The 25485-nt window shown below is 37.9% G+C and overlaps 1 protein-coding gene across 9 annotated transcripts in view; it reads left to right on the top strand.

Moving 5' to 3' along the window:
* RYR2 (ryanodine receptor 2) overlaps positions 1-25485 on the top strand; it is a 449694-nt gene that overhangs the window by 130631 nt on the left and 293578 nt on the right. For all 9 annotated transcript variants that reach the window (XM_052805738.1, XM_052805746.1, XM_052805744.1 and 6 more), the window contains exons 3-4: positions 3004-3108; positions 23817-23837. In XM_052805738.1, the coding sequence (XP_052661698.1) occupies positions 3004-3108; positions 23817-23837 (126 nt within the window). The remainder of the gene's footprint in view (positions 1-3003; positions 3109-23816; positions 23838-25485) is intronic.

Genomic DNA, 25485 nt, shown 5'->3' with positions numbered 1-25485 from the left:
AGATAAGGTAGATAATCAGAGGACTGGCAAAGACTCTGTGTTTTTTCTTCCTCATTTTTATTTTGTGCTTTGAAGAGATGGAAAATGCACTGTGAATAAATTTTTAGTATATTTCAATGAGGGTTTAAAAATTACCCAGAATTATTATTTTTTGGAGGGGGCTATGCAGAACAGGAACCTTCGATGTGCATCTGTATGCCAACCTGAAGCCCCATCTTCTAAATCCAGAGCTTCAAAAGCATCACCATTAAAAGGGACTGTATAGGGGTGAGCAGTGCTGTAACTATCTGGGCTAAATACGTTGGCAGTTTGCATCTGTCCCATGTATGTCCATGCCGTAATTGTTGTACACTATATGCAACCATGTCTGTCAGATCTTCAGTAGAGCAGATTTGCGTGAGAAACTGCCGGAGAGGAAGAGGCCGATCCACACGCTCACCACAAGCATCAGTAGATGCATCTTCCTTCAGCTCGTAGGGGAAACACATTGCTCTCCGAGGGCCACCGAGAATCTAGGCTTTCATGCAACAGAGATGAGGTGGGATAATGTGCTTTCCCTTTTGTCTCGAGAAAAAGAAATTGATTCTAACATTTTGCTAGACTGTAAGAAGGAGGTGCTTCTTTCACTTAATTAAAGCGAGACTATCTCATACAGTTCTCCTTTATTACTCTCTGGCTGGTCAAAGTGTGCCTTACTCACCTGCTATGAGAATAGCTAAAAAATGTTCATTTGGACTTCATTCCTCAGTTTTAATAGGGAGGGAAGAAAATGCTCGTGGCTGTCCTGAACGTAAAGGAGAATGGAACTGATGAAGGAGGAGTGTTCTAGTTATGTTGCCTTGAACACTCTGTGAAATGATGCAGGATTTTCTGTATTTTAGAGTGTATAGCCTTGTGGGGTAGGTTTAGTACTAAAAAATTTTGATAGGTCACAAAATTGTATGTGTGAGACATATTCTGCGAGCAAAAAATCTTGCTTTAAATAACAGTAATAGCAGTGGGAACATTGATATGGAGACTTCGTTTGCTTATATATATGTTTGCTTATAACCAGACAGATATAGAAAATGTAGCCTTGGCTCATTTCTGAACACAGTATATGGAGCATCTTTTCCTGTTTTGTTCAGACTCTTGTTTGTTAGTCAGTCTTCACTGGGGAGAATTGAGGGCAAGCTGGACTGTCAGGCAATTCGTTTCTGTGAGGCTTTCTAGAATGGAAAATTTCACTCGTGTTTACTGCGCAGAAACCACAGCTTGCAACCCACGATGTTTGAGTGCTCTCTTTCCTGCTTTGTGAAATAAGGGCTTATGGTAGTACTTGCATTACAAGGATGTTTTGAAGAGAATCTAATTAGTTGTCTGTTGGCCTAATACTAGCATGAAAAGGACTGTTGTAGTGTCTGAGTAACTACAGAAGAAAAATGGTAACGAGAAGACTGACAAGTAAGTAGAGGCCTGATTCTAAGTGTTGGCTTAAAAATCATTGCATAAAAGTCAGTCAAAATCCCATGCAAAACAGGATGCTATTTAATGCTTTTTGATCTGGCTAAAACTTTAATTTAAAATACCATTTTACATTAATTTCATTGAAATATAAATAATGGAAGGTAATGAAAGATCTATTAGTTAATAAACAGACTTGAATTACTGTAGTTAGGAGTGATGAACAGCAATTTAATAAGCTATTAAGAGTGTGAGGTATTCTGAGTAAACTAACTTTTGAAAAAGAGGGAATGAAATGGTTTTGCAACTACCTTTTACAATTTAATGTTTGAGGCCTTGGAAGAGGCATCTTCAAACTGTACACACTTTGAATAAATGTGCAGTTTTTACAGCTTTAGCAGTAAAAGCATTCACCGTGTAAAAAAATCGATTTCCAATAGTCAGTAAAAGTATTCCTAAACTAAAATATGCAACTAACATGAAAAGAAAAAGAGAAGGAACATGAAAGAATTTCTGGAGGCAGGAAAAGGTGTGTAGGAGTTGCATATTATTCTATTAACAGAAGAAAAGATCCCAACATAAAATCTGATTTTGCTTTGCTACTTTGTAACGTAGACATTACTATTACAAACCTGTTTCAATTTTATTATCAATTTTTATGATAGTCTGGAAAATTGGCTTTTCAATAACTCAATGATTTTTTTTCAATCATGACAAGTTAAATATTTATTTTTATACGACTCTAGTTTTATCCCACTTAGAACAGAACACAGTGAAGCATACTGCCCTGCAAGGCTGAGAGGCTACTGGCTTGGCCTTGATACTCAGTGTCTAATGTTTCTGCTGCAGAAAATTCATCTTGACCTGGAGACCATCATAAGGATAAGGTCTGGCTACTACCGGTAGCCTAAAGGCTGCATGTTGTTTCCCCCACAATCTGAGCATGATGTCTAAGACATATGTTCCATATGCTAATGTCCAAGCAGAGATTGCACTGCTTTGCTTGGCAGCCTTTGACTGTTTTCTACTCCCAGGGTGAATTTTTCTTCCTAATATCTAATTGTAATTTTCTTTGGTACAACTTGAATTGCTGCTTCTGTTCCTTTCAAGGAGCACCTCCAAGAAGAGTCTGCCTCCATTTTCCCTGTAATCACCCCTAGATTTGTAAAGAGAATTGTAAGATCCCCCTCTCCCCTCTCTCCTCCATCCAGGCTGATCGAGCTCAGGTCCCCCAGCCACACATGGTGAGTGCACCAGCCCTGACAACCATGGTGATCCTCTGCTGAGCCTGATGCAGTTTATTGGTTTATTTCTTTTATCAAGAGGGGGACCCAGTACCCCAGGTGTCAGCTTGCAAATGCTGAGCAGAGGGGAAGAATTGCTTCCCCTCGCTTGCTGGCTAAGCCTTAACTGTTGCAGTCCAGTATGTGGCTGGCTTTCATAGCCTCAAGGATATAGTAGGTCTTTCAGATTCATGGAAAGTGAGGGAAAATAGCAGCACTGGAAGTGCTATTCAGCACATCTGTCGCTAATGTGATCTCATGTTTTTCTTTCACCTAGAATGTTCCACCTGATTTGTCCATCTGCACCTTTGTGCTGGAGCAGTCTCTGTCAGTACGGGCCCTCCAGGAAATGCTGGCTAACACAGAAGAAAAGGCAGAAGGGGTACGTTATTAAATACTCACTTCTTTTCATCTTGCAAAATACGACAGTTGTTTTCCCACTGTACCACAGATTTCATGACTGGCACAAGCTTACAGCATCATGAATTCCTTATGTTTAACTTTCCTCCTTTGCTACAGGAATGGTTTGATTTTTGAGAAATTCTAAACACTTGCAGCTTTCACTGAAGCGTGCCAGAGTTGTAAATTCCCAACAATTTTCAATGTGCTGTGGGTCAGCACAGAGCTACGAAAATGTTTTAATATGAGATCTTATAATGCGAAATATAAAGCTTGTTCATTTCTTCAGAACAGCTAAGCTTTCTGAGGATTTCTGACTATGAAGTGAGACTGTCAAGTAGTCTTAAAATGACTTGGATGTGTGCTGTTTTCCTCTGGAAATAATGAACTTGCTCTGTGTGGCCTGGGCTAAAATGTCCTATAACTCACCTTTAGAGCTGGAAGTAGAACGTTATTGAGTCTCGGTGGACAAGAAATACGGAAACTAACGCATTTTTGCAGTCTGGAAGATGAAGGATATAGGAATAATGTTAATTGTTTGACTAGCAAATAGGTATTTACAAATAAATCATAGTAGTGTAATTAATATTCTCTGCTGTGTAATTAATTTGATTTGTTATGATGTAGTTGAGTGTTCCATATACACTCTGTAGGGTTAGTTTGAATGCCATGCTCCAGCTCAAATTCTATAAACTGTAAGTGAGGAAGAGTGACTGTTGGCCCAGGAGTTACACAGGTAAGAGACGCAGGGGTTAACTGTAAGACTGTCACTGAAGAAAGCTGTCAGGAGAGAAGCACGCCTCTGATATTTCTGGGAATGCCTTGAGAAAGCAAACTTTAAACTAACATAGAGTAGTCAGTCCCATAAAATGCCAGGCACTGAGACTGAAAATGGTATTTGGGAAATGAAGTCCAGGAGCAGTCCCACAGGTGATCCAAAGTGCGTGCTGTCAGTGAGAATTTGTTCCAAGGACTAACTCCAACAGCAGGAGAATGAATAGCACATCTGAGAGAAGAGGTGGTACCAGAGTAAGCAGATCCATGCTTCTAAATGGGTACCCCTCTTCCCTTAGTTTGTAAATACTGAAACCAAGAGCAAGCAAATCCACAGGAGAAAAAAATAAATACATTCAAAAGAACAGGCACATATAGGCATAATGTCCAAAGTCACAGTCCATACCCAAGGATGTGCAGTGATAACTGTGTATGGCCATATGTGTGAAGTAGAGCAACAGTTTTCTTGCTGTTTATTCCCACCAGATGTGGGCAGGAGCAGAAACTAAAGAAAGTGTAGGGGAGTGTGTGTTCAAGTAGTGCTATAGGGCAGAATAGAGTGAACAAAAAACCCATTCAATTTTCAAATACAAAGTATTGAAACTTTTTAAAAATCATAACATAAATTGGCAGATTTTCTGTTGGGCTGTCTTTAGCAGAGTCTTAGGGCCAACTGTTAAGTGAATATTTACTCTTAATACAAAGATCACATCTAGAGAACACAGGATAAAGAACCAAGTTCTCTGCAGAATGTTAGAAAATGTGAGCTTGGGAATTCTGCTGGGAAGAGGGCAGGCTAAAGAGAGCTTTGTAGAGGTCTCATGTGGAACATTTGCACTAGTTCTGGACTATTTTCTGCACTGACCATGAGGAGAAAAAGACTTTTGTAGGGCACAGTGACTGATGGGACCTACATAATCCAAGCTGGAAGAACCATGCTTGATGGTAATCTGGTATTTCCTGGAAACAATTATTGATGTTTTCTGTGCATAACCGTGAAGGTCAGAGTTCTGGGCTTTCATAGCCGTGCCTAAAGAAAAGTGATTGATGGCGGTTGTACTGATGTACAGTGCTCTGTCCTCACGGGTCTTCTGAGACGCGCACAAGAAAGATAAAGCAAGGTCTCCGAGTGTGGTCATTATGTGTCTGTTACCTGTTTACGGAGAAGTTTGCTGTGCTCTCAACACCTTTTAAATCCCAACACTAGCAGAAGACACAGAGCTACAGGTATACCAACCCAGACAGCTGGTGTTCACTGAATAATGAATATATGTCTACGGCAAATTTTGCCTGCCTTCTGTGCAAATGCATTAGGAATCCGCCTGTGTGTCTCTTGCATTCTGATACGTTGATATTAGAAGAGAATAAACTTGAAAATAGTAGCTTGTAGATGAACAAGGTCATGTTGTTGTCAGTGTCATTATTTTTCTTTCTAGTAAGTCTCTGGAAGCCACAAATAATGATAATACTAAAATGACTGAATATGTACTTGCTGATAAATTAACAGAACTGATATTTGGTATCTGTATGTAGGTTTGACGAAAAATATATAAAGTTTTCCTTTGTGTTTATAGGTATTTATCATAGGGTAGGTACTTATGTAGGCAGCTTCCTATTTGAAGTAACTGTTAGAACACGTGAGTGTTGCATTTAATGACTGATGTGGTTACTTTAAGTTTTATGAGAAGAGGTAATTTTGTGCATACATCTGAAGCACTATTATCTTCCTGGAGCAGCATCAAATTTTTATTTAGAATAACAGTGTTTTCTTTCATTTAGGAGAATAAAGTATAGCAATTTCTTGAGAGATTGTTACTATAAACTGGATTCAATATGACCTCAGTTTTCTAATGGAAAGATTCCTGCAAAGAGAGGTCTTTTCAGTTGTCCATTAATTTTCATTACCTGAGAAATCATTAAGGCTGCTGTGTTTAAAAGTGGTCTCCCTGTGCTTCTTTGCTTTTTGTGGTGTGTAATCTCTTGAATGCTATGTTTATATAATAGGTATTATATAACAGGTAAGTCAGCAGTAATGAAATGGTTGAGTAATATGAACGAAATCTCATGCTGACTTGAGTCAGAACCATAAACAGCTTTCCTTGTTCTTAAGAAAGAATAAATCCAGTTAGTGCACATAGTTAATTTTAATTCTCTATTAGGATGTACTAAATGTGCAAGATTACCTCTGCAATAAATACCTACCTTTTTAGTGCAAGAATCCCAAAATGAGTATTTTCATACTTCATGAGATTAGTGATCCATCTATCTGAGTATACCTACTTCTCTCTCCTGAATCAGCTAAATGCTAGTATCAAAGCAACAGTGGAACATGAGTGAAATTTCATAAGAAAAAATGTGTGTCGCGCTTGGTTTCTTCTAGCCCTAGGCACTGAGTAGTTACTTTGTGCTCTGAGGTTTTATCATCTCCCGTTAAAATACTATGCTTGGCTCTGGCAGTTTATTAAAACATGGAAATTCATAGCTTGATTGTATGCTTTTGGTTTAAAAAATAAAACCACAACCTGTTTTGTTTGTTCAGGCAGCATTATTTACACTTTTCATTTTAAACAGGTAAATTTTTGATTTTGCTGGGGGCTTGAGTGCTATATGCATGTACTACTTTTATTGTTAGTTCATGCACAGAAATGAACCAGAAAAAGGGAAGGAAAAAGGGAGGAATCCTGTGGAAAGAGAATAGTAAATAATCACATAAATGAAGACTATCATTACATGTGTGCCCAGAGTATGGCCCCTGGTCTCTTAGGCAAGCAGAATTATAGCTGCTCTGTCCTAGATGGGCCTACAGCCCAGGTATTATTTTGTAATTATTTTGACTTGGTTTTTGAGCGTAACTTTTTATTATTAGAAAAACAGGTAAAATATGAAAATGGAAATCCTTAGGTTTTTATAAAGCATTTAAGACCAGAAAAAACCTTCAGGTCCTCTATTCTTAGCCTGGTCGTTAAATTTTTCCAGTGAGCCCTCTTCAGAGCCCAGTGCCTTGTTTTTCACTAAAGCTTATCAGACTGAATGATCCTGAGAAAGCAAATCCACGGCTTTCCGGAATAATTTAGGAATGATCACCAGATGTTGTAACTATGTTTTGCTTCTGATTCTTTTTACTCTGATTATTCATTGTTTTGTTTGTTTGTGGTTTTTTTTTTTTTTAAATCAGATCTTCCTTTGCTAGATTCAAGAGCTCTACCATTTAATACTTTCTCCTTGTGAAAGTGCTGAAATGCCGTAGTCAAATCAGTTCCTGGAAATTTGCCTTAATTTTCTTAGGAAATGAAGCCTGGCCATCTATCCATTAGTACTCTTGTATTCAGTAACTTCTGAGATTTCTGGACAATATAAACAATATTAGAAACAAGGGTAGATATGTTCTTCCAGACGTGATAGATATTGGGTAGGAGAAAGGGACCTAAATTTACATCCCTATAGGAGGAAAGGAAGGCAAAGTTGGCTGGTTTACATTACCATCAACTGCTCTTGTGCTGGTGTACCTTCTGCACTGCTGTCTTTTGCTCAGAAGAGGTGCCACAGGCACATGGGAAGGAAGTTGCCAGGTCTCAGGTGTGAGAAAGGGATTTATAATTTTGTGGCTTCTTTCAGTTTTGAGTTTTAAACATCTTTTTCATAAAAGTTAGACAACAGACCTGTACATAGTATGCTATTACCAGTCTCAGCTTTTATGACAAGGAAAATGATTTCCATATGTCCTACTCAGGCTGTCCTGCCTGTATATCCAGGGATTGCCTGCCTTAATTCTTATTTTCAGTATGTCATGTCTTGCTGATACTGATGATGCATAAAAGTTCTTAAAACAACTGGTACCTTTAGATCCAGCGTGTGGATTTCAGCCATGATATATAGCAGGCAAAGTAGGTGATGATGCTGGTTACTACCAGTTTCTTGGCCAAAATCACGGCCAGCATGCATACTTTTGAGCAAGCTTACCTACTTTAAGTTTCTATTGATGACATGCAGGTGAATTTTCCAGATTCTACAAAATTCTCCACCACGTCACTTTTCTATTGTGTAACAGTTCTAGAGCTGCTGAAAGAAAAGGTATCCAGACATATTTGATATGGAAAAACATCAGATATTTTTTTAGTCTCAGTTGCCTCAGCAAATTATTTAGACCTTTGTCTGAAAGTTTTTTGAAATCATCCTCAAGCAAACACACTGCATAAAAAAATAGCTATTAAAATAAAAAATTGCCGAGAGGGTATGCAAATTAAAATGAAGTGTAAGGTAACCTTCATAAAGGCTATTCCTACTAACTCTTATTTGAAATATATTTCAAAGGTATTTTTTTCATATGCTTCATTATAAATGATTTTTTTCTAAAGGGAGAATTTGAGGATTCAAAACTGCTACTATCTGTATTTATATAACAAGTGGCTAGTTTGAATTTTTATTCTATTCTAATGCATTTATTACTTCAAAGAGATAAAAAGTTTTGGGTACAGTGACTAGGTACAGGAAATCAAATTAGCTTGGCAATTAAAGGACATTCTACTGTAAGTGAACAAGCACAAAGTCACATTTCTTTTATATTGGCTAGTACAAAAACCTGCTTTTCTTTTGAAACTAATAAGAGCTTGTGATTCCTTGAGTTATACTTGCTTTGCTTGGGGTTTCTGAAATATATCCAGTAGTCTCATGACATAAATAACGTACTACTCTTTTGCCTTGTGATGTCTTTTATAGTCCTCCGTGATAATTATCATAAATGAGGCCATTGAAATTTGAAGACTCCAGATTGTATGTTACATGCCATACCCTGGTGAATAGACGAGATAAATAATCTATATGACACATATAAATACGCATGGTACGTGACTTGCTTTCACTTGCCGGTATGGTGTGCATCTTTATGTGGATGAGAGATGATGTATCCCGTGCAAAGGATTGTTGTTAACTGCACCTTTTCATTGGAGTGATTGAGAACTCTTGGTAAACTGTCTTTCACAGCAGGTTTAATTATTTCTGTCAGCAGTGGTAAAGCATTCTTTTCACTCTGATCTACCAGAAGAGGAGTGAGTGCCAAGCCGTCCCAATTTTATTGTTGTACCATCCATTCACGGCAAAATCTCATTTCATTGGGAGGGTATAAAGTAAGAGGCGCCTATTCTGGTGAGAACTTCTGGAGCTCCTATTTGCCGATCTGTGTTTTGTTCTGCCAACAGGAGATGTGTGCATGGGCTTTTTTTGTTCAGGTATCTATAGAAGAGTATGAGACTGCTATGGGGTTTGGTGGTTTGGGTTTTTTTTTTTTTTGCAATTTTATCAGCAAAGTGGGTGAAAAGTTCAATTGCTCTGCTAATGGCTAGGCTTCGTGCTACGTGCATTGCTCGCTAGTAAAATCAGCTGCACGTGGAGTGTAATGTGCTTTTGTTGGAATTGTGTTTTAATGACTCTTGCAGGACAGATGCACCAAACTCATTTATACTGTATGGAACCAGATGGATTTCTCTCAGTTGCTTTTGTGCCCTTTCACATCAAGTGTCAGCTTTTTGATTGTTTACTAGAAAAAATGTACTACTGAAATAAGTAAAGATTTCTTTGTGTGTCATCTGTAGCAAGAAAGCGAATGTATATGTAATTACAATTTCTGTATTTTGGGTGACACCATATGCAATGTACTAGAATACATCAGGGTAGTGTAGAGCTCTCTATCATTTATATTGAGATGATTTTAAGCGCTTATTCAGGAAATCACGCTGTATTTGTTCTTTACTTTCTGACTGAAAAACTCTGAGTAAACTTGAAGTCTTTTTTGCTATTTGTCTTCCTAGACTTCATTACGTAGAAAAAAAATTGGCTCCCATTTGCCTTAATGTGCTTGAAATGTTTACTTTTATGCAAAATGAAATGTAGGGTTAAATCCTTTGTTAGTTTTCTGCAAATTGATCTTAGTTGCCATATTGTCTACTGAACACTTCTATGTGCAGTTTTCTGCATTTTTTTCCCAGTATTTGCACAGCAGCTGTGCTTTTCTACTACTGTATGCCATGGAGATTTTCTGTGCTTGGAAGCTCTCTCCTGTCCTCCTGGTAATGAAGATGTGAAACTCTTGTCAATGCCACTGTCAACTCCTGAGGCACGGTCCTACATGGGGGTGGGGAGGGGAAAAAAAAAAGACAAAGAATCTTATTTCACATTTTCTTTCTCAGTAAAGACATTCAAGCACTTAGAACAAATGCAGCATGAAGACTTCATGCTAAATGAATCTGCTGGAGTTTCTCAGATCTGCTCTTTGATTGCACTTGGGCCGTTCTCAAAGAGATCGAGGTTCAGAGCTGGAAGTAGGCTTCTGTTTCATAGTTTTGGGTATTCTGTAAACCCATCTGAAGCTGGACACTGGTGCTAAAAGCAGAAAACTGATGTGCAAGATGATGTTTTTGGAACACTTGGGGAGAACCAGAGCCAATTCAATTCTGCCATTGACGTGGAAGGGAAAAGCTATGCATTTGAGGGGGAGACAGTAAAGATGACCTCACCTTTCCCTGAGGTTGCAGCTTTGCACAGCACCGAAATGGACTAGACACAAGGATTAAAACAAGAATCGGTTCAGATTCCATGTGGTCCTAGGAAAGAAGAAAAGTAGCGATAGAGCTACGATTGTGAGACTGAGTAGGACTGAACAAACTAGATTTCTGTCCTGAACAGGAAATGGGAAGGAATTGAGTTTGGGGAGGAGCAGGGTTCGTCTCTGTATTGCTTGTGTGGTGTGTTGGAGTTGGTGATCAACGTGCATGGTTTCCTGATAGTTGTCGCGGAACATTGTTGCTGAACAGGTCTGGATAGGTACTATAAGCATGAGGATACATCTGTATGTATCTAACTGCATCTCCCCATGGCAATAAGAAATTTGAATTCATGGTAGCTACATCACTGAATGAATCTACATTATCTTACAAAAATGTCAGGTCTGGTGAGAACATGTGTTATTTCACACCAAACAACTATTTGTGGAAAAATGATTTCTTTTGATGCCCAGCCATTCCTTAGTGACTGTGGTAGTGTTGATTCACTGAGAAGGTATGGTTTCTGGGTTTGGAAGGTCGTGCCAGAGAGCCATCAAACATTTTGTTTCAGTAACAGTAGTAAAATCAAAGCTTTCCAAGCAGGTGAGTGCATCAGTCTATTTTAAGTATTTAAGGGCTACTGTTGTGTGAGAGTTATACTACTCCTAAAAGTTAAAGGTCTAAAGTTAACAGGCAGATTTGGTTTTTGTTTCTCTCTCATCATAGAGAATTACCATTTCTAATTTACTTATGAGGATGACAACAACCCTTGAGTTGGGTGTGGGGAGAAGGAAAGTGAAAGAAAGGAGGGGGTTTAGGACCAGGGGTGCAAGTGAACAGAGGAAGGCTGAGAACAGGGAGCATCTCTGTTTACAGAGGTGAGATTCTGCCTCGGGGCTCCAGGTGCCTGATTTATAGCCCAGGCTGGGACCCGTGAGCGCGGCAGAGGCGGTGAACCCCAGCTCTTCACAGGGGCACTATCCCGCGTTTTTGAATGGCAGGATCATCCACCTCAGCTAAGCTCACCTCAGAGCAGCAGGGCTGCAGGGCTTGGGATGAGCTCAGAACTCAACGGGAACTATAAACCAAGATCTTGCCTTGCTGTGTGTCAGGATCACCCAGCCTTTCCTAAACCTGGATTTTAGTTTTGAGCGTTTGAGCTGCCATTCTGCGGGCAGGGCCTTGTCCCAGCAAGGGCCAGGACCGCAGGCTCCCGGGCAGCCGCGGCTGGGAAGGGAGCTGCCGACCGCTGGCGGCTGCCAGCGCTGCCAGCCCGCCCAGCCGCCTCTTGTCTCTGTGACAGGTAGCGGGTCCGGCGCCAGCAGGCTCCATTTTGGAGTGTCTACAGGATCTCACCTGCAGTAAAGGCTCCTGCTGAGTTCCTGCAGGCAGTCTGGATTGAGTCCTTCCCCTTCAAAAGCATGCCTGTTAAATATACATATATCTGTGTATACACACACACACACACACATAGATTTAGGTTAGAAAAAGGGAGTCTGCCCTTTTTGACTCTTCCTGAGCTCTTTGTAGGTATCTGTCCTTTAGTTTTGAAATTAAAATTGAAACCTGTGCTTTTAGAGTACTGTCAACATGGTAAGTGAGAAGAGGAGGTATTATCCCCTCATTCATTGCTTTTGTAAGGCCTTTGATCTTGATCCATAAATGGCTTTTTGATAAACATGTGATAGTTGCTGGGCTCTGAAGATTGTCTTCCTTTTCCCTAGCAGTCTCCTTTTTCTGCCTAGGCTGCAGCCTTTTCCAGTGTTTGCTGGTTAGACAGTTAATTGCCCTTTAGTCCTCCGCATAATTGTCATTCTCTCTGTCATAAATAGATAAGACTTTGTTTTCCTTTTTCATGTGGTAGTAGCAAAAGCTCACTCCTTACTTTTCCTTGTGGAAAGAGTGTACTTTGAAATAGGCAGAGCAAAGCAGAGAAACTTGAAAAGAACAGGGGGCATTCAGGCTGCTACCAGTAACCCTGACTTCTGTTAGGTTGGGTGTTGTCATCTGCTTTAGACCTAATTCACTTGGTTTATGAAGTCCTGTATTATTGTATATGATTTTTTTGCTTAATGCTTGTTTGTGCAGGTACTGCTGATGGTGTGGCATGTGCTTGTAATTATGGCAGTACACGCAGCTTCCACTCCTGAAGCAGCCTTTGGCAGCCGAGAGTCTGTTGATAAATATGCAGAACACTTGCTTTTCTTGAAAGAAGTTTCTATTTAAAAAATATTGGGATGAGTCACAGAAGATAACTACATACAGAGAAGAAGGAAAGGGACAAATTTGGAAATCATTTTTTTTCACAATTTTTTTAGTGGTGATTATTTGATGTTGGAAATTCAGGTAACCTAGTGTATATGTAGGTCTTTTAGCAGCAGACTATTTTGGTTAACTGGGTATTTGTGCATTTTTGGTCTTTTTGTAAAATTCCATTTCCAGGTGGTGTTCATTTGTTAGCTTATAAGCAGTTTACTGTGTATAGCTTTACTTCTGCAAAAGAAATTGTGCATTTTTCCAAATTGTAATAATGTCAGTAACTGATAAATCCTTTGCCTGTTCCAAGGCATTTCAGGTGAGGTTTCTTACTCTCTCCCGTCAGCTGTGTGCCACTATTTTTTAGGTACATTACTTAGTGAAATGCAAAGCCTTAATTTTAAAGAAAGAACTTGTCGGTGGGTTTGGAGATCTTCTGAGGAACATATTAGGTAGCCAGTGTTTGCCCCTGCTGAGAAGAAAGACCACGGTTCTCTTTCTGTAGTGATCCCATAGGCTGCAAAATTCTGAGTCCTTTCCCAGTTTGGCTTGAAACTGGAGTCAACAACTCTTGAACTGAATATTTAGCAGATCATTTTTCCCAAGTCCTGGAACTGTCTAAAGTATGTAGGTGAGAGACTTTACTGTTTGTTATTTTTTTAGGGATGGTGTTTGATAGGTTTTTGAAATTCTGCCATTCAAGTTTCCCAGTGAAAATTTGAGGAAAATTGACTTAATGTTTAGATGTTTCATCCACAGTGAATTTACTTTTTTCTTTTTCCCTCCCTCTTCTGTACTTGTAAATGCAGTGTTTTGGGTAGCTTAGTAAGTGCTAAAATATTTTTAGAGCTTTTTACACAGAAATCAAGTATTTGAACAGAATAATCTGAGTATCTTGGTATTGAGAATCATTCATTTCAGATCACAAGTATTCTTGTCTGATTACTTTGGTAGTTCACTAAATTTTGTGAAATATTATGTTGCTGAATTTTTTTTTCTTCTTCAAGTAACTTATTCTGTTGTTGGGGATTGATCAACATTCTGTAGTTTCATTAAATTTTTTAAGATCAAGGAAAAAGTTCTCAATGTTTCTGTTAATTTGGGAGGAATATGCCATGAACCAAACCTACAGAACTTGGTGTGAACTCTTTTCTATTTGCACTTATGTTCGGATAGGAAAAATAGTCCTGTTGTTTCACAGGTAAGCGTGTAAGACCAGTAAATTGATTATATCATTAATTGCATACTGGAAGGTGCTAACACATATCTTTCAATCTTTTGGTACATATTTCAGACCGTGAATGCTACAACTAACCCACTCATTTGACTTGATGTTGTAGCCCTACATTCTCTATATCCAGACTTGACACTGCACAGCCTTTTTATAGTGTTTCTCCACTGAGGAACATAACGTATAGGAAGCATCCTTATATGCTATTACTGCAGCAAGTATGAGACTCCAGTGCTTCTTGTGACTCTCTGAATATTGCAAGAAGCTGCAAAGTAGAAAATAAAACTTTATTAGGGAACTGAGACCTTTGTGTGGAAATGACAGTTCAAACACAGACTTCCTCCAATTCAAGATTGCACACTGCTTAGCCTTTTTGTAGCTCGGATGTCTGAACCTACCTAGCTTGCCTAGTCCATTCTCAGCTCATGGATACCATGACATGGATTGAGAAGAGAAAGAGTGCATGCGATAGTCTTTCTACTGAGATCTCTTCTGAAATCCCAGTGACTTTTCCTACTATCGTAATCACTTTCATAGATGATACCAGGATTTTTCTGGCTTGATGTAAAACAGTAGAGAAAATAATACCTTAACACAGAGATCTCTTTAGGACATTTAAAAGCTCAAGGAAGGGATTAATGGAATAAACTGATTTGTTGGTCTTCACAGTAGAATTTGATCATTTCAGCTTCATACAGTTTATCAGTGAAATACAAAAATTCTCTTGTTATAAGCTAAAACATTTAGGAAAGCATTTCTGACCTTTTTTTTCTTTTTTTTCTTTTTTTTTTTTTGTTTGTTTGTTTAGTTTTTCTTCTTCTTCCCCCCCACCCCCCAGCATCAATTGTCTTGTTCAGAATGTCTTTTACCACAGGCCACTCTTTGAAATCTTGCATGGATAGAAGAGTGTTTAGGGGCTTTCCTTGTAACTTGAAATGCAAATCTCCTGAGGATTTGGAGGCTACAAATACTGCTAGTGGTTTGAGTCCAATACAGTAGGGAACATTTTCTAAATTCTTTCTCTCATGCTTATTCTGCATGTATTTAAAGCAATTAGAAACATTCGGTTCATAGCCATCTCCTTTTTATAGTCTAACTGCATTTCATGAAGGGAACTTTCAGCAATTTTGCCTCTTAATTCTGGGCGGATTTTTCATTTCCATTAGTTTCCTGGTTTTCTTTTGGCATTATGGATCAGTTCAGACTTGCGGGCAAGATTAGACTAATCAAGAAGTCAGACTGAGAGAGCCAAGTATGAAGGAACTCTACTGTAGCTGGGATTTGGAAAGAGCTTCCTGAAAATGCGATCAGGAAGGTGATGATTAAAGGGAGTGATACAAACACATAACATTCACTCGTTTCTAAGTGAAAACTTCAATCCATGAGGAAATGCTTAGCTAAAAGTTTCATTTGTTTTGCAGCTTGGTGTAACCAACTTCTGTTGCCCCTTTGCATAGTTCAGTGGGTTTTTAATAAGTAGAGCAGTATGCATTGAATTAATTATCTTTCTAATATAAACCTGACACTGATTTTTGCACTGATTTCAGAGTACAGCAATAAAAGACAGATATCTGTTTCTTTTGCATTGGAATAACTTTTTTTCCTAGTTATTATTTTTTTTAAATTTCTTTTGATAGCCTTTATTTCCTTCATTTATGTTGTCATTTTTGATCTGCTGCGTATATTTCCACATCTGTGGGATTGATAGTTTTTATACACTGTTGTCTCATTTCTGTTACTGACAGAAGATCTTAACTTTGGAGCAGAACTGATTGATCAGTATACAGCCTGGTTCCTGACACTAATATCTGACTGTTCTTTCCTCCTTTAGTAACATTAGTTCTAGAATGTCCTTGTTTTCCTCTGGATGTCACAGTCTCACCCCCCCCTCTCTGATCCAATAATATTAGAAAAGCACTGAAATACGGACAGAAATAATTCCTGGACAACAGGAGAAAATAGCCATATAACAAATATCTCCATTAACTTTTATTTAAAAGTCTCAGGTTATATCATGGTAAGGCATTGTAATTAAGGCTAGGAGTTTTTCGGATTTGTGCACTCATAAATCCATGTCAGACCTTATTAAGAGAATGAAAGCATTTGATTGCACACATTGTGTGTGCTTTCTAGACTAAACTGTTTCTGTAATATGAAAAATTTTAATTTCACAACTTCTGCTCTGATATTTGACAACTTCATTTTTTCAGGAGAATGCTGTCTGCAGATACCCATCAGTTAGGCAGAGTTCCAGCTAAATTGCATCATGAGCTTATTAACTCCCATCTAATCATCCAGTCATGGCTGATTAATCACTTCTCCTGGTGCCTTGTTTTAATAAAATCTGTTTTCTGTGCCACTGACCAGCAAGCTGCCGTCTAATTTTATGTGTGGGGTAGTCTTTGCTGAAGGGAGCAAAATACGGCACTTCTCTGATCCGAAGGGCCTTGTGTGAAGGAATCATCACACACAAGTGTCTTGCATGTATAATTCTCCTGTGTTTAAGGGATAGGGAAATGGTGTTTCCTCACAGAGCTAAAAAGCTTTCCCATGCTGTGGGGAAGGAATGGAGGCATTTTGGGACAGGAATGCAACTGTAGCTGGTGGATTTTTAAATATTCAAATAATCTATCTCCAACTGGGGAACTCTGAATTCATTACTTCGTATTAGTAAGCAGCAAGATAACACGGAGAGCTGGCAGCTTTGTCATTTTCTCAGCATGGGAGGAGGGGGAAAGTAATTTCATCCCTCATGCAAATAGAAAAAGGTAACACTCCCTATTTCTTTTAGTAAGTGTTCTGTGTATTAATGAATAAGCCAAGTTATCAAGGTACTTCCTTAAAAAAATATGAAGATCGGTAGTTAAATGCACTCTTGACAACTTAAGCTCTCTCAGTAACCTAGTTAATAACGTATCTGAAAGCTAACAGCAGTTGTTGTGAATAGGACGGACTGAAAATGTTTTCAGGTTTGCTAGCGGAACCCCCACATGTAACAAGAGTCAGAAACGAACCAGAGGTCTCTTAATATGAACTAGAGCTCTTTTAATTTCCTAGCACTGACCAGAAGGTTTTCTCTTTTGACAAGTCATAGGTGCAGTAAGGCAAGAATTATTTTTTTAATCAAACTTTTGAGCAAAAAGTCCAAACTATAGCTTCTTATTTCTATCATTTGAGGGTTTTCAGTTGTCTCAGGGTTGTCTACAGTTGCCAGGCATAACTCACGGAAGTAACAAAATATTGTGGCCGTAATTTTCTGCAGAAATTCTTTGAGTAGGTCTTCATCAGGTAGTGGTGTGTCATGAAGAGAGACAGAGCTGTTATGTCCAGCAGTGTTAGCTTGTACTTATTGCAGGGTCTGCCCTTCCAAACTTTGAATTTGTATAACCTAAATGCTTCTTACTGCAAAGAAAGTAAGAAGTGAGAGAAAGAAGAGAAAGGAGGAGAGAGAAAGGAGAGAAGGAAGTGGAGCTCAAAGCATTTCATGCAGTGTGCGCCTTTGTATCATGCAGATGGACTTGTCGGCTACCAGTGGAAAGCTTTATGAAAAGATGAGGTAGTTTAGAGGCTTATTCTATTTAAAATCCTGACTACTCTCAGCTATTTTAGAGATGCCACACTGCTAACAGGAGAACAGGAAATACAACGGGAAAAAAAAAAAGTACAAAACTTTTGCAGATAAAGCTAATACTGTAATTTTCTCCTCAGTGCACCTTATTTAGCATCAGAAGTGACTTTTAGCAGGCCATTTCAAGTAAGGCACAAAAAGAATAAGACTTAGCTTTGATCAACTGCACTTTGATCAAATGTAAGTACTGGAAAAAATCAAGAAGTGCAGGCGCAGTATTTTTGCATTCTGCTTATCCTCAGGGAGAGGCAAGGACAGGAATGAAACCATCTATTTCAAATCACAAAAATGTGACAGGCACATATTTCTAGCCTGGCATGTGGGCTCTTCTTTTGCATGTGCCATATTTGGAATGAGGATGTATGAGGATGTATGGCATAAAAGCAAACATTTTTATCATCCCAGACAAGTTTCCTATTTTGAAGGTAGATGGCAGGCCTTTTCCCAGCCTTACCATGACCATTGGATCTCTAATGTGCTCAAAGTTTTCTTTCTAGGATGTTGGTCAGTAAAAACTGTCCTTGGGGGAAGAGAATTTATTTCTTCTCCGTTAAGTTTTCTGATCTAGGTTGTGTACAGAGAAGGAGCTAAACCAAATAAACGTGAAAGCACAGCTCTTGAAGCATCTTGAAGACAAAAGTCTGCAATGGAAGACAACCCTGGGCTGGAAGAGAAGACATATCATCAATTAACTTGTTGAATATTAAATTCAGGAAATCAAGGTGTCTATGAAGATAATCAAATGTTGTAACAGAAACAAAAATACAATTCAATTTGGAATCTGTCTAGTTCAAGTCTAGTTATTCTCATCTTGCTTATCTCTATTAGAGAGTTTTAGGCAGAAGTTTTGCTATATGTTCTCAGTTTCCTCAGCTGAGAAATGGGAAAAAAAAATCTTATTTTTCTAATAAAATTTTCCTGCTTCAGTTCAAAAAAATGAGTATAAGCATAGAGGAAGATATGACATCCACTAGCTGGAATGCATTGCTTCATTGAGATTTCAGGTCACAGTCCCATCTGTGGATCATGGCAGTATATCTGTTGCAGTTTTCATAATTAGTTGTAGAGAATGTGATTAGCCGTAGTCAGCTAAGTTTCTCCTATACTGTGTGGAATCAAGTTTCTTAATGTTTTGATATGCTGCTCAAGCAGATGAAAGAAAACAGAATACAGAAGCAAGAGTTAGGAATGGTAGTGTTGTCCCACAGAGTTCATTTACCCAGCGTGCAAGCCAATAACACAGAGAGTCGAGGTATTTTCAAATTAATTTCTTTGATGCGCGTGAATGGGTGCCTGTCTCAAGACAGCACACCCTTGTCTCAAAAATTCTCACATTTATAACTTAACTAATACATAATCATTGTTATTTCCTTAATGATTGGTTCTTTCTTTTTTGCCCCTCGTAGATTAGTGCACAGACTCTGTCTTCTTCCTTCATTGTCTTCTTTTGAGTAGGTGGTATCATTTGAGTAGGTGGTCAATGAGTCGGTGGTTGCAATCTCTCCCTGTAGGAATTACCTTTTGCTTACTTCTTCCCTAATCTTGGCAGTTCCAAGTGGTTCTTCAAGGTTTATTGACCAGACCACAATCCATTACCTTTTCTCACATAAACGTAAAGCCCCATTGACTAGTAGTTAGTTCCTAAACCCTAAATCATGTCTAGTTATTGTTTCCCTATTTTAAATATTAACTGATGTGGGCTGTACACAGGAATTTAGCAGCTCCCTGGTTATTTCAATCATATTTTACCTATTAATTGATAACAGCAGGCTGTTTTGCCCATCTTAAAATAGCTTACTTTCCAGCTTTGAGCGCTGGTAATTAATGTTGCTGTATTAGTGGATGTTCAGCACATGTTCTGTGAGCTTGCTTTATGTCAAGACTTAAAAAGTGAGTTTGTGAATGACTCCTCATAATGGCGAAAAGGTCCCTCTTTATTTCTCTTCATTTAGTTCATGACTCCTTATGAAAGAGAAAATAGGGGTAACAAAACTACATTCCTGCTGTTTTAACTGGCTTTTATGTCTGGTTAATGTAGTCCTGGATATCTGCAGCAGTGAAAAAAAATTGTTGGAAAACTAGTCCTCCAGTTTGGATTAAATGCATTTAAAATGAAAGCTTGCCTGAAAAGATTGGAGCTCTTATGTGCCTTTGAAGAGAAGTCAGCAAATGCAGATCGTTCTCTGAAGTTTCTGGATTAGCATTGCAGTAAATTATTAAATCATGGCTCTATGTTCTTCATGGAGGACTTCTTACTGCAGTTATATGAAGTTCTAAGAGAAGTATGAAGACTCTGTAGTATAGTGTTCTCATCTAGTTCAAGAAGTGAAATTATTTTGTAATCCTAAATGCCATCTTTGATCTTTTGCTTGATTCTTAAAATACAATTTTGCATCCTTGTTTTTTCTCCTTATAGCACTACCTGTATTCCTTAGACATCTATATGTATGGGTGCCATACCATTTTAGTATCCATAAAGCACTACACTCTAGTTTGAAGTGTCATATTTTCTACTTGTTAAATTAGTTATGTTGATGGCTACTTGCTAGCAGTAGGCAGTGAAATAATTCTTTCAAGTTGAAGTTAGTAGCTTTCTGTAAAATGATTAATTATTGTAGTATAAGTAGCCCACAATCACTAAGTAAATTCTAGAGACATTGTATCCTTCACCCTTTTGGTAATGCTGGTGTTCTCATGGCAAGATAATAATTTCCCGTCTTTAGAACTGTCACATGGCAATGAACCCACAAAATTTTGGTATCTAATGTTAGCCAGTGTCATGTTGTTTTCTTCTGGGGAAATTTTTCCAAGTACCCAGATACATGTGGAAGGGATATTTCTAAGCAGCATACTGCGTGTGAGGTATGTATGTTTTAAGATGGATTTTGCTTCCTCTACTGGAAGAAATAATGTAAAGGATAAAGAAAAAGAGAAAAATTAGTATATACCTACCTAACCGTTTTCTTTTTCCAAACAATGTGACTTAGTGATCAGGAGAGAAAATGAGCCAGAAGAGGAATAGTTATTGAATTCCGTGGATTTGGATCTATTGTGATGAGGCAAAATTTACTGTGCTTTATAAAATAAATTATCGTACTGCTCTTTCAGACTGTGGTTAACATAATGTACGATTGAAATAAAGTAGTTTACAGTGTAAGGTACCACAGTGAGAAGGAACTTACAGAAGTGACTGCCAATCCCTGCCTGCCATCCCCCCAACCCTTCCTGAAGTTTAAACCTTCCTAGACCAGTTGGAAGATACATACCTTTTAACAGATCAAGAGCTCAGCAAAACTTAAGTAGAGTAATTTATGGTAAGAACAGGTAATTCCAATTCCAAGGAGCATTAAGCACTCCAAAGAGGGAGGTGACAAGGTGTGGTCTAGTAGAAAGGACTTTTTTATTTGGGTTTGTTTGTGGTTTTTTTTGTTTTGGTTTTTGTTTTGTTTTGGTTTTTTGGGGGGGAGGTGTTATTTGGTTGGTTGGTTTGTTTTGTTGTGTTGTGGTGTTTCCCCCTGCCTCCCCAGATTAATGACTAATGTGTACATAGCAAAAGGAGCTTTGAATCTCAGTGTTTCCTGAATTTTTATGTATACTGGGAAATCCACAGGAAAAGGGGTTCCTGTGGATTCTAGTCTGTGAAGGCAGACAAGATGGCACTGTCAGTGTGAAGCAGAATCTGTATTTAGATGTGCTGTGAAGCATCTGCTTGCTTGTCATCTGAATCATAGCTTAGATCTTAGATACAAGCACTAGGCTGAGATATCCAGTTTCATTTCTGTTTATGTGAGCTTTACATCTATTTTGTCTACATTAGAACAATTAATCTTAGATATGAGTAATCTGATATACCTGTAGGTTTACCTAATCTGCATTACTAGGAATTTCCAGGCAAGTAGATATATTATTAGGTCATGCTTATGCCTTTTTTCGCCCCCAAATAGGATACTAAATGTCTTGAAGGTCACAAGTCTTCCGGAATAGGTTCCATTGGGTAAAAGCTATCAAAATTTTATCTCCATACATTGCACAGGCAAGTTTTAAAACTCGGGACAAAGTGGTTTTTAAGAAAGAAATGTTTTTGTGTAACTTCAGTAGCTGGAAGAGCTCTCCCACAGATGGCTAGAGAATAGGGAGCACACTGGATCCGGGAGGGCTCTCAAGAGGCACACAGCAGGCGGCCTAGAATATGGCTGTAATTAAAAATGCAAGATTTTACTGGGCTCTGCACTGTACCATGCTTTCAGAAGCAGATCTCTTTGGATGCATTCATAGTCTTTCCCATATGACCATCATGTAGGTGTCAAACTGTAGGGTTTGACAAGCGTACATGCACAGTTCAAGTGGTTGTCCTGTAAGAGACTACTGAATAAGTGTGCCTGTGGCATATGCCAAAGCCTGTTGACAGATCTACTTGAAGATGGGTATACCAATGCAGGTTTAGTCTATACAGTTTATAAATACTTGACAAATACTGCACTTGACTCTTGAAGATAACTGGTGTCCATTAACATAAAGTAAATGGACAATTCAGCAATTATAAGGCAATCGATTGTACAACTTATAATGTACGCTGAGCTTTGAGTGGTTTCTTTCTGACACCAATTGTGGCTGCCCTGTTCACTTAAATTTTGGGACAGTGAGAACTTCTCAAAGCAAGGCAATAAAGCGTGAATCAATTCACCTCTTTCTATCATTGTCACACAGTCAAATTGCTTGTAATGTTGTTCTCAGTGCGTATACAATTTTAACAAAACAAAAGGTGTATCAAAAGCAAGGTAATAAAGACTTATACGTGAATCTAACTTGGCTATTGCTTACTCTTTTTTTTTTTAAGGCATCGTAGTTGTATTGATTGTATTTAGATTTAAATCATTGCTTGCTTTTCTAACTTATCCATATCTTATTATATCTTTTCTTATATTGCATCTATTTTAGAACACTACGTGTTTTTTAGGAGGGATTTCTGCAGCTGTGATTGGTAACAAAAGTCACAGTAAAGGGTATTAAAAAAAAATAGAGACAAATCACAGAATTTCTATTATAAATCTAAATGCAGTCCAAATCTCAGAAGAGGGGTAGGAATTTTCAGATTAATAAATGCTTATAAGTTTATCGTGTTAATTAGTTGGCAGGTCAGATGGTGTTTTCTAACCTTTGTGTGCTAGCGGGACTGAAGAATATTGAAAATATAAAGCTCCATTTTAATTGAAATGTATATTAAAGAAAGTGTGAAAATTTACTTTGAATAAAACTATTTTAATAGAAGAGAACTAAATACATTGCCTTTTATTACAGTAATTTCACAAGTAAGCTGGAATCCAACTACTACTGGTTTTGAAAATTGCTCATGGTTTGCACTATTATTGCTAAAATTTTATGTGACATCTGCTAACAGAAGGTCAATGTGTACCTGCAGTAAAACCACAGAAGGCTTGACATGCTGCAGAGTTTTCTGTGCTAAGTCCAGAGACAAATCTGCTTCAGATATGCTGCTGTTGGTGCCAAGTAAGTTTTTAATAGGTAGTGCCATACTAACCTTTCTAGTAGCTGAAATGTGTTCTAGTAGATACTCTCAATCCTTTCTGAGACTGTAAGATGATCCGAAGACTTTTTAGAGAGAGTAATTTAAAATGTGTTTCCTTAATGAACCTTGAAACAGTTTTGTTAATACAAAACCTTAAGCTTTAGAAGTGATTCTCTCATTCCCCATAGGAAAAATGAATGGCATTTTGGTGTTCTCTGTTCTTAGGCAAGATATTCTCTTATACTGCAGGTTGTCGGGTCAGGGTTTGACAGGTACCCCCTAATTTTACTTTTCATATTTATGGCATTCATTAAAATGGCAAACCTTGAAGAGCAGCCACTAAGCCTTTTCAAGTGAATAATGTTCACTTATGACAGAGCTTTACTCAAGAGAAAATGGAGATATGCTTTGTGGGAAACTATGTTCTGTATGTTTGACTGGTTGGTACTGAATACAGTGTGGAATTAATTCAGCATCGGTCTTCATTTGCTGCCTATTATCTGATATATAGATGGACATTTTGGACTTCCAGAATTTGAAGTGCTTCCCATAAAAAAAAGACAAAAAGTGAGGTATTGGCATTTTAAAGAGGAGGTGCCAGGAGAATAGCTTCTACTCATACATTTTCTTTCATACTAGATACATTTCCAAAAATGTGAAATGTTAACTTCAAAATAGACTTTGATATGCTGTGTTTAAGGAAAGAGATTTACTGATTTCTTGCTTTTTCTTTCTACAGCTAGTTGATGTGGAAAAATGGGTATGTGATTCTGTCTTTTATTCACTTGATCCCAAATGTTTCATGTTGCCACTGAGTCTAACCTGTCTGTTTTGATACCCTCTGTGTTCATGACCCTTCAACTTGCATGGCTCAAAAAAAGAGGCAAATACATGGTCATGTAGGATCTGGTCATTCCTGAATTGTCATACCAAATTTCATGCTACCACAATGAGTTTTCTCTCTTTTAATTTGATTGTAGAATTGTGTAATATAAATGTATGATTATTGCCTGTCAGTTTTGAGCCTTGCTGTCTAATGTTATAACTCCATTCTGTAACCCACCCTGCCTTTTCCAGTATAGACACTGTAATCCTAAAATGCATGACAGTAAGATAATTAATACTGATAAATATTGTGTGACGCCGCAACTAGCTGCAAATAATATATATACAAAATATTTAATGATGGAGAACAGCTGCTACAGAATAAAAAAAATCATTCATAGATCTTAGCAAATAAAGCCAAAGCACAGTTCTCTGCTGAATGTGTTGTTAAGGCCTTTCCTAATGTGTCTGTGTTTACCATGCATATTCGTTTGGGCATCTGATATAACTCCCCTATACGGGACATATTTACGTATGTTTTTCTCCAATGTAATCTCTAACATCTGCATATGTATGAGTTAGTAGTCATAAAAGTGTGTGTAGAATTGTTTGTTCACATTTAAAATGTTAGAAGCCTGTCTGAAAGCTTGGACCATAATAAGCCTCCTTGATTTCTTAATACTTAATTTGAGCTGCACATGACCAGAAACAACCTCAGATGTCCTTTAGTATATGGCCAATATCATAGCTAGAGCACTGGTCTCACTTTATTTCAGCCAGACATTATAGAATTTTAATCTGTGATTATGACATGTTTATAGTAAGTAGTGACTCAAGTTGTAGCTTCCTTGAGACTCCTGTAGGTAAGTACATTGTTTAAATGGTGGCTTAGGCTTTTCAGCCCCCTTTATACTCATGTATTCCCAACTATCTATGTCATATGACATATATATGTAGATGTTTATAATATTTAACAATAACTGTAGTTAAGTATTAATTTTAGCTAATTGTATCAGTATGACAGCATTATTCATACTCTGTGAATCTGATATTTGTGACAACCAGCAAAGTTTTATAGGGATTGATTTGGAATGTTTTTAAGCCACACTGATGGTTAGGTTATCTTCTCATTTTCTCCACCTTTTTAATTACAAGTGAGAGGGCTTGGTTCTAAATCTTTAGATTCTGTACTTTTATTTCTACGAAGAATTCTGCTATAAAGAGAAAAACAGCAATAAAAAGGAAGTTCAGTAGTATAGAGGCACCTGGCTTCATAGTTCATGATGCATCAAAAATGGTAAGCCAGAATTTTATTGGTTACACTCTGACATGTCTTGTTTTTGACTGAAATATTCAAAGAGTGTATTCTTGGAAAATATAGGATTACCTGCATAAATACAAGTCAGCTCTGCTTTTTTTTAAAAAAAAAATTCAGAATTTAGTAACATCAAAATGTTATGCTTTGGAAAGACTGCTTCACAGAAATGTCCCCTTAAACCATTTTAAAGAGAAATGGTTCCCGTGACAGCAGAGCTAGTTTCGTTCCGAGTTACATTGGCTAAACTCTTTCTTTAATAGACCAG

This window comes from Harpia harpyja, chromosome 13 (assembly GCF_026419915.1).
Source record: "Harpia harpyja isolate bHarHar1 chromosome 13, bHarHar1 primary haplotype, whole genome shotgun sequence".
Taxonomy (NCBI): Eukaryota; Metazoa; Chordata; class Aves; order Accipitriformes; family Accipitridae; genus Harpia; species Harpia harpyja.
The sequence above is the reverse complement of the archived record's forward strand: the minus strand, read 5'-3'. Positions and strand labels throughout refer to the sequence as shown.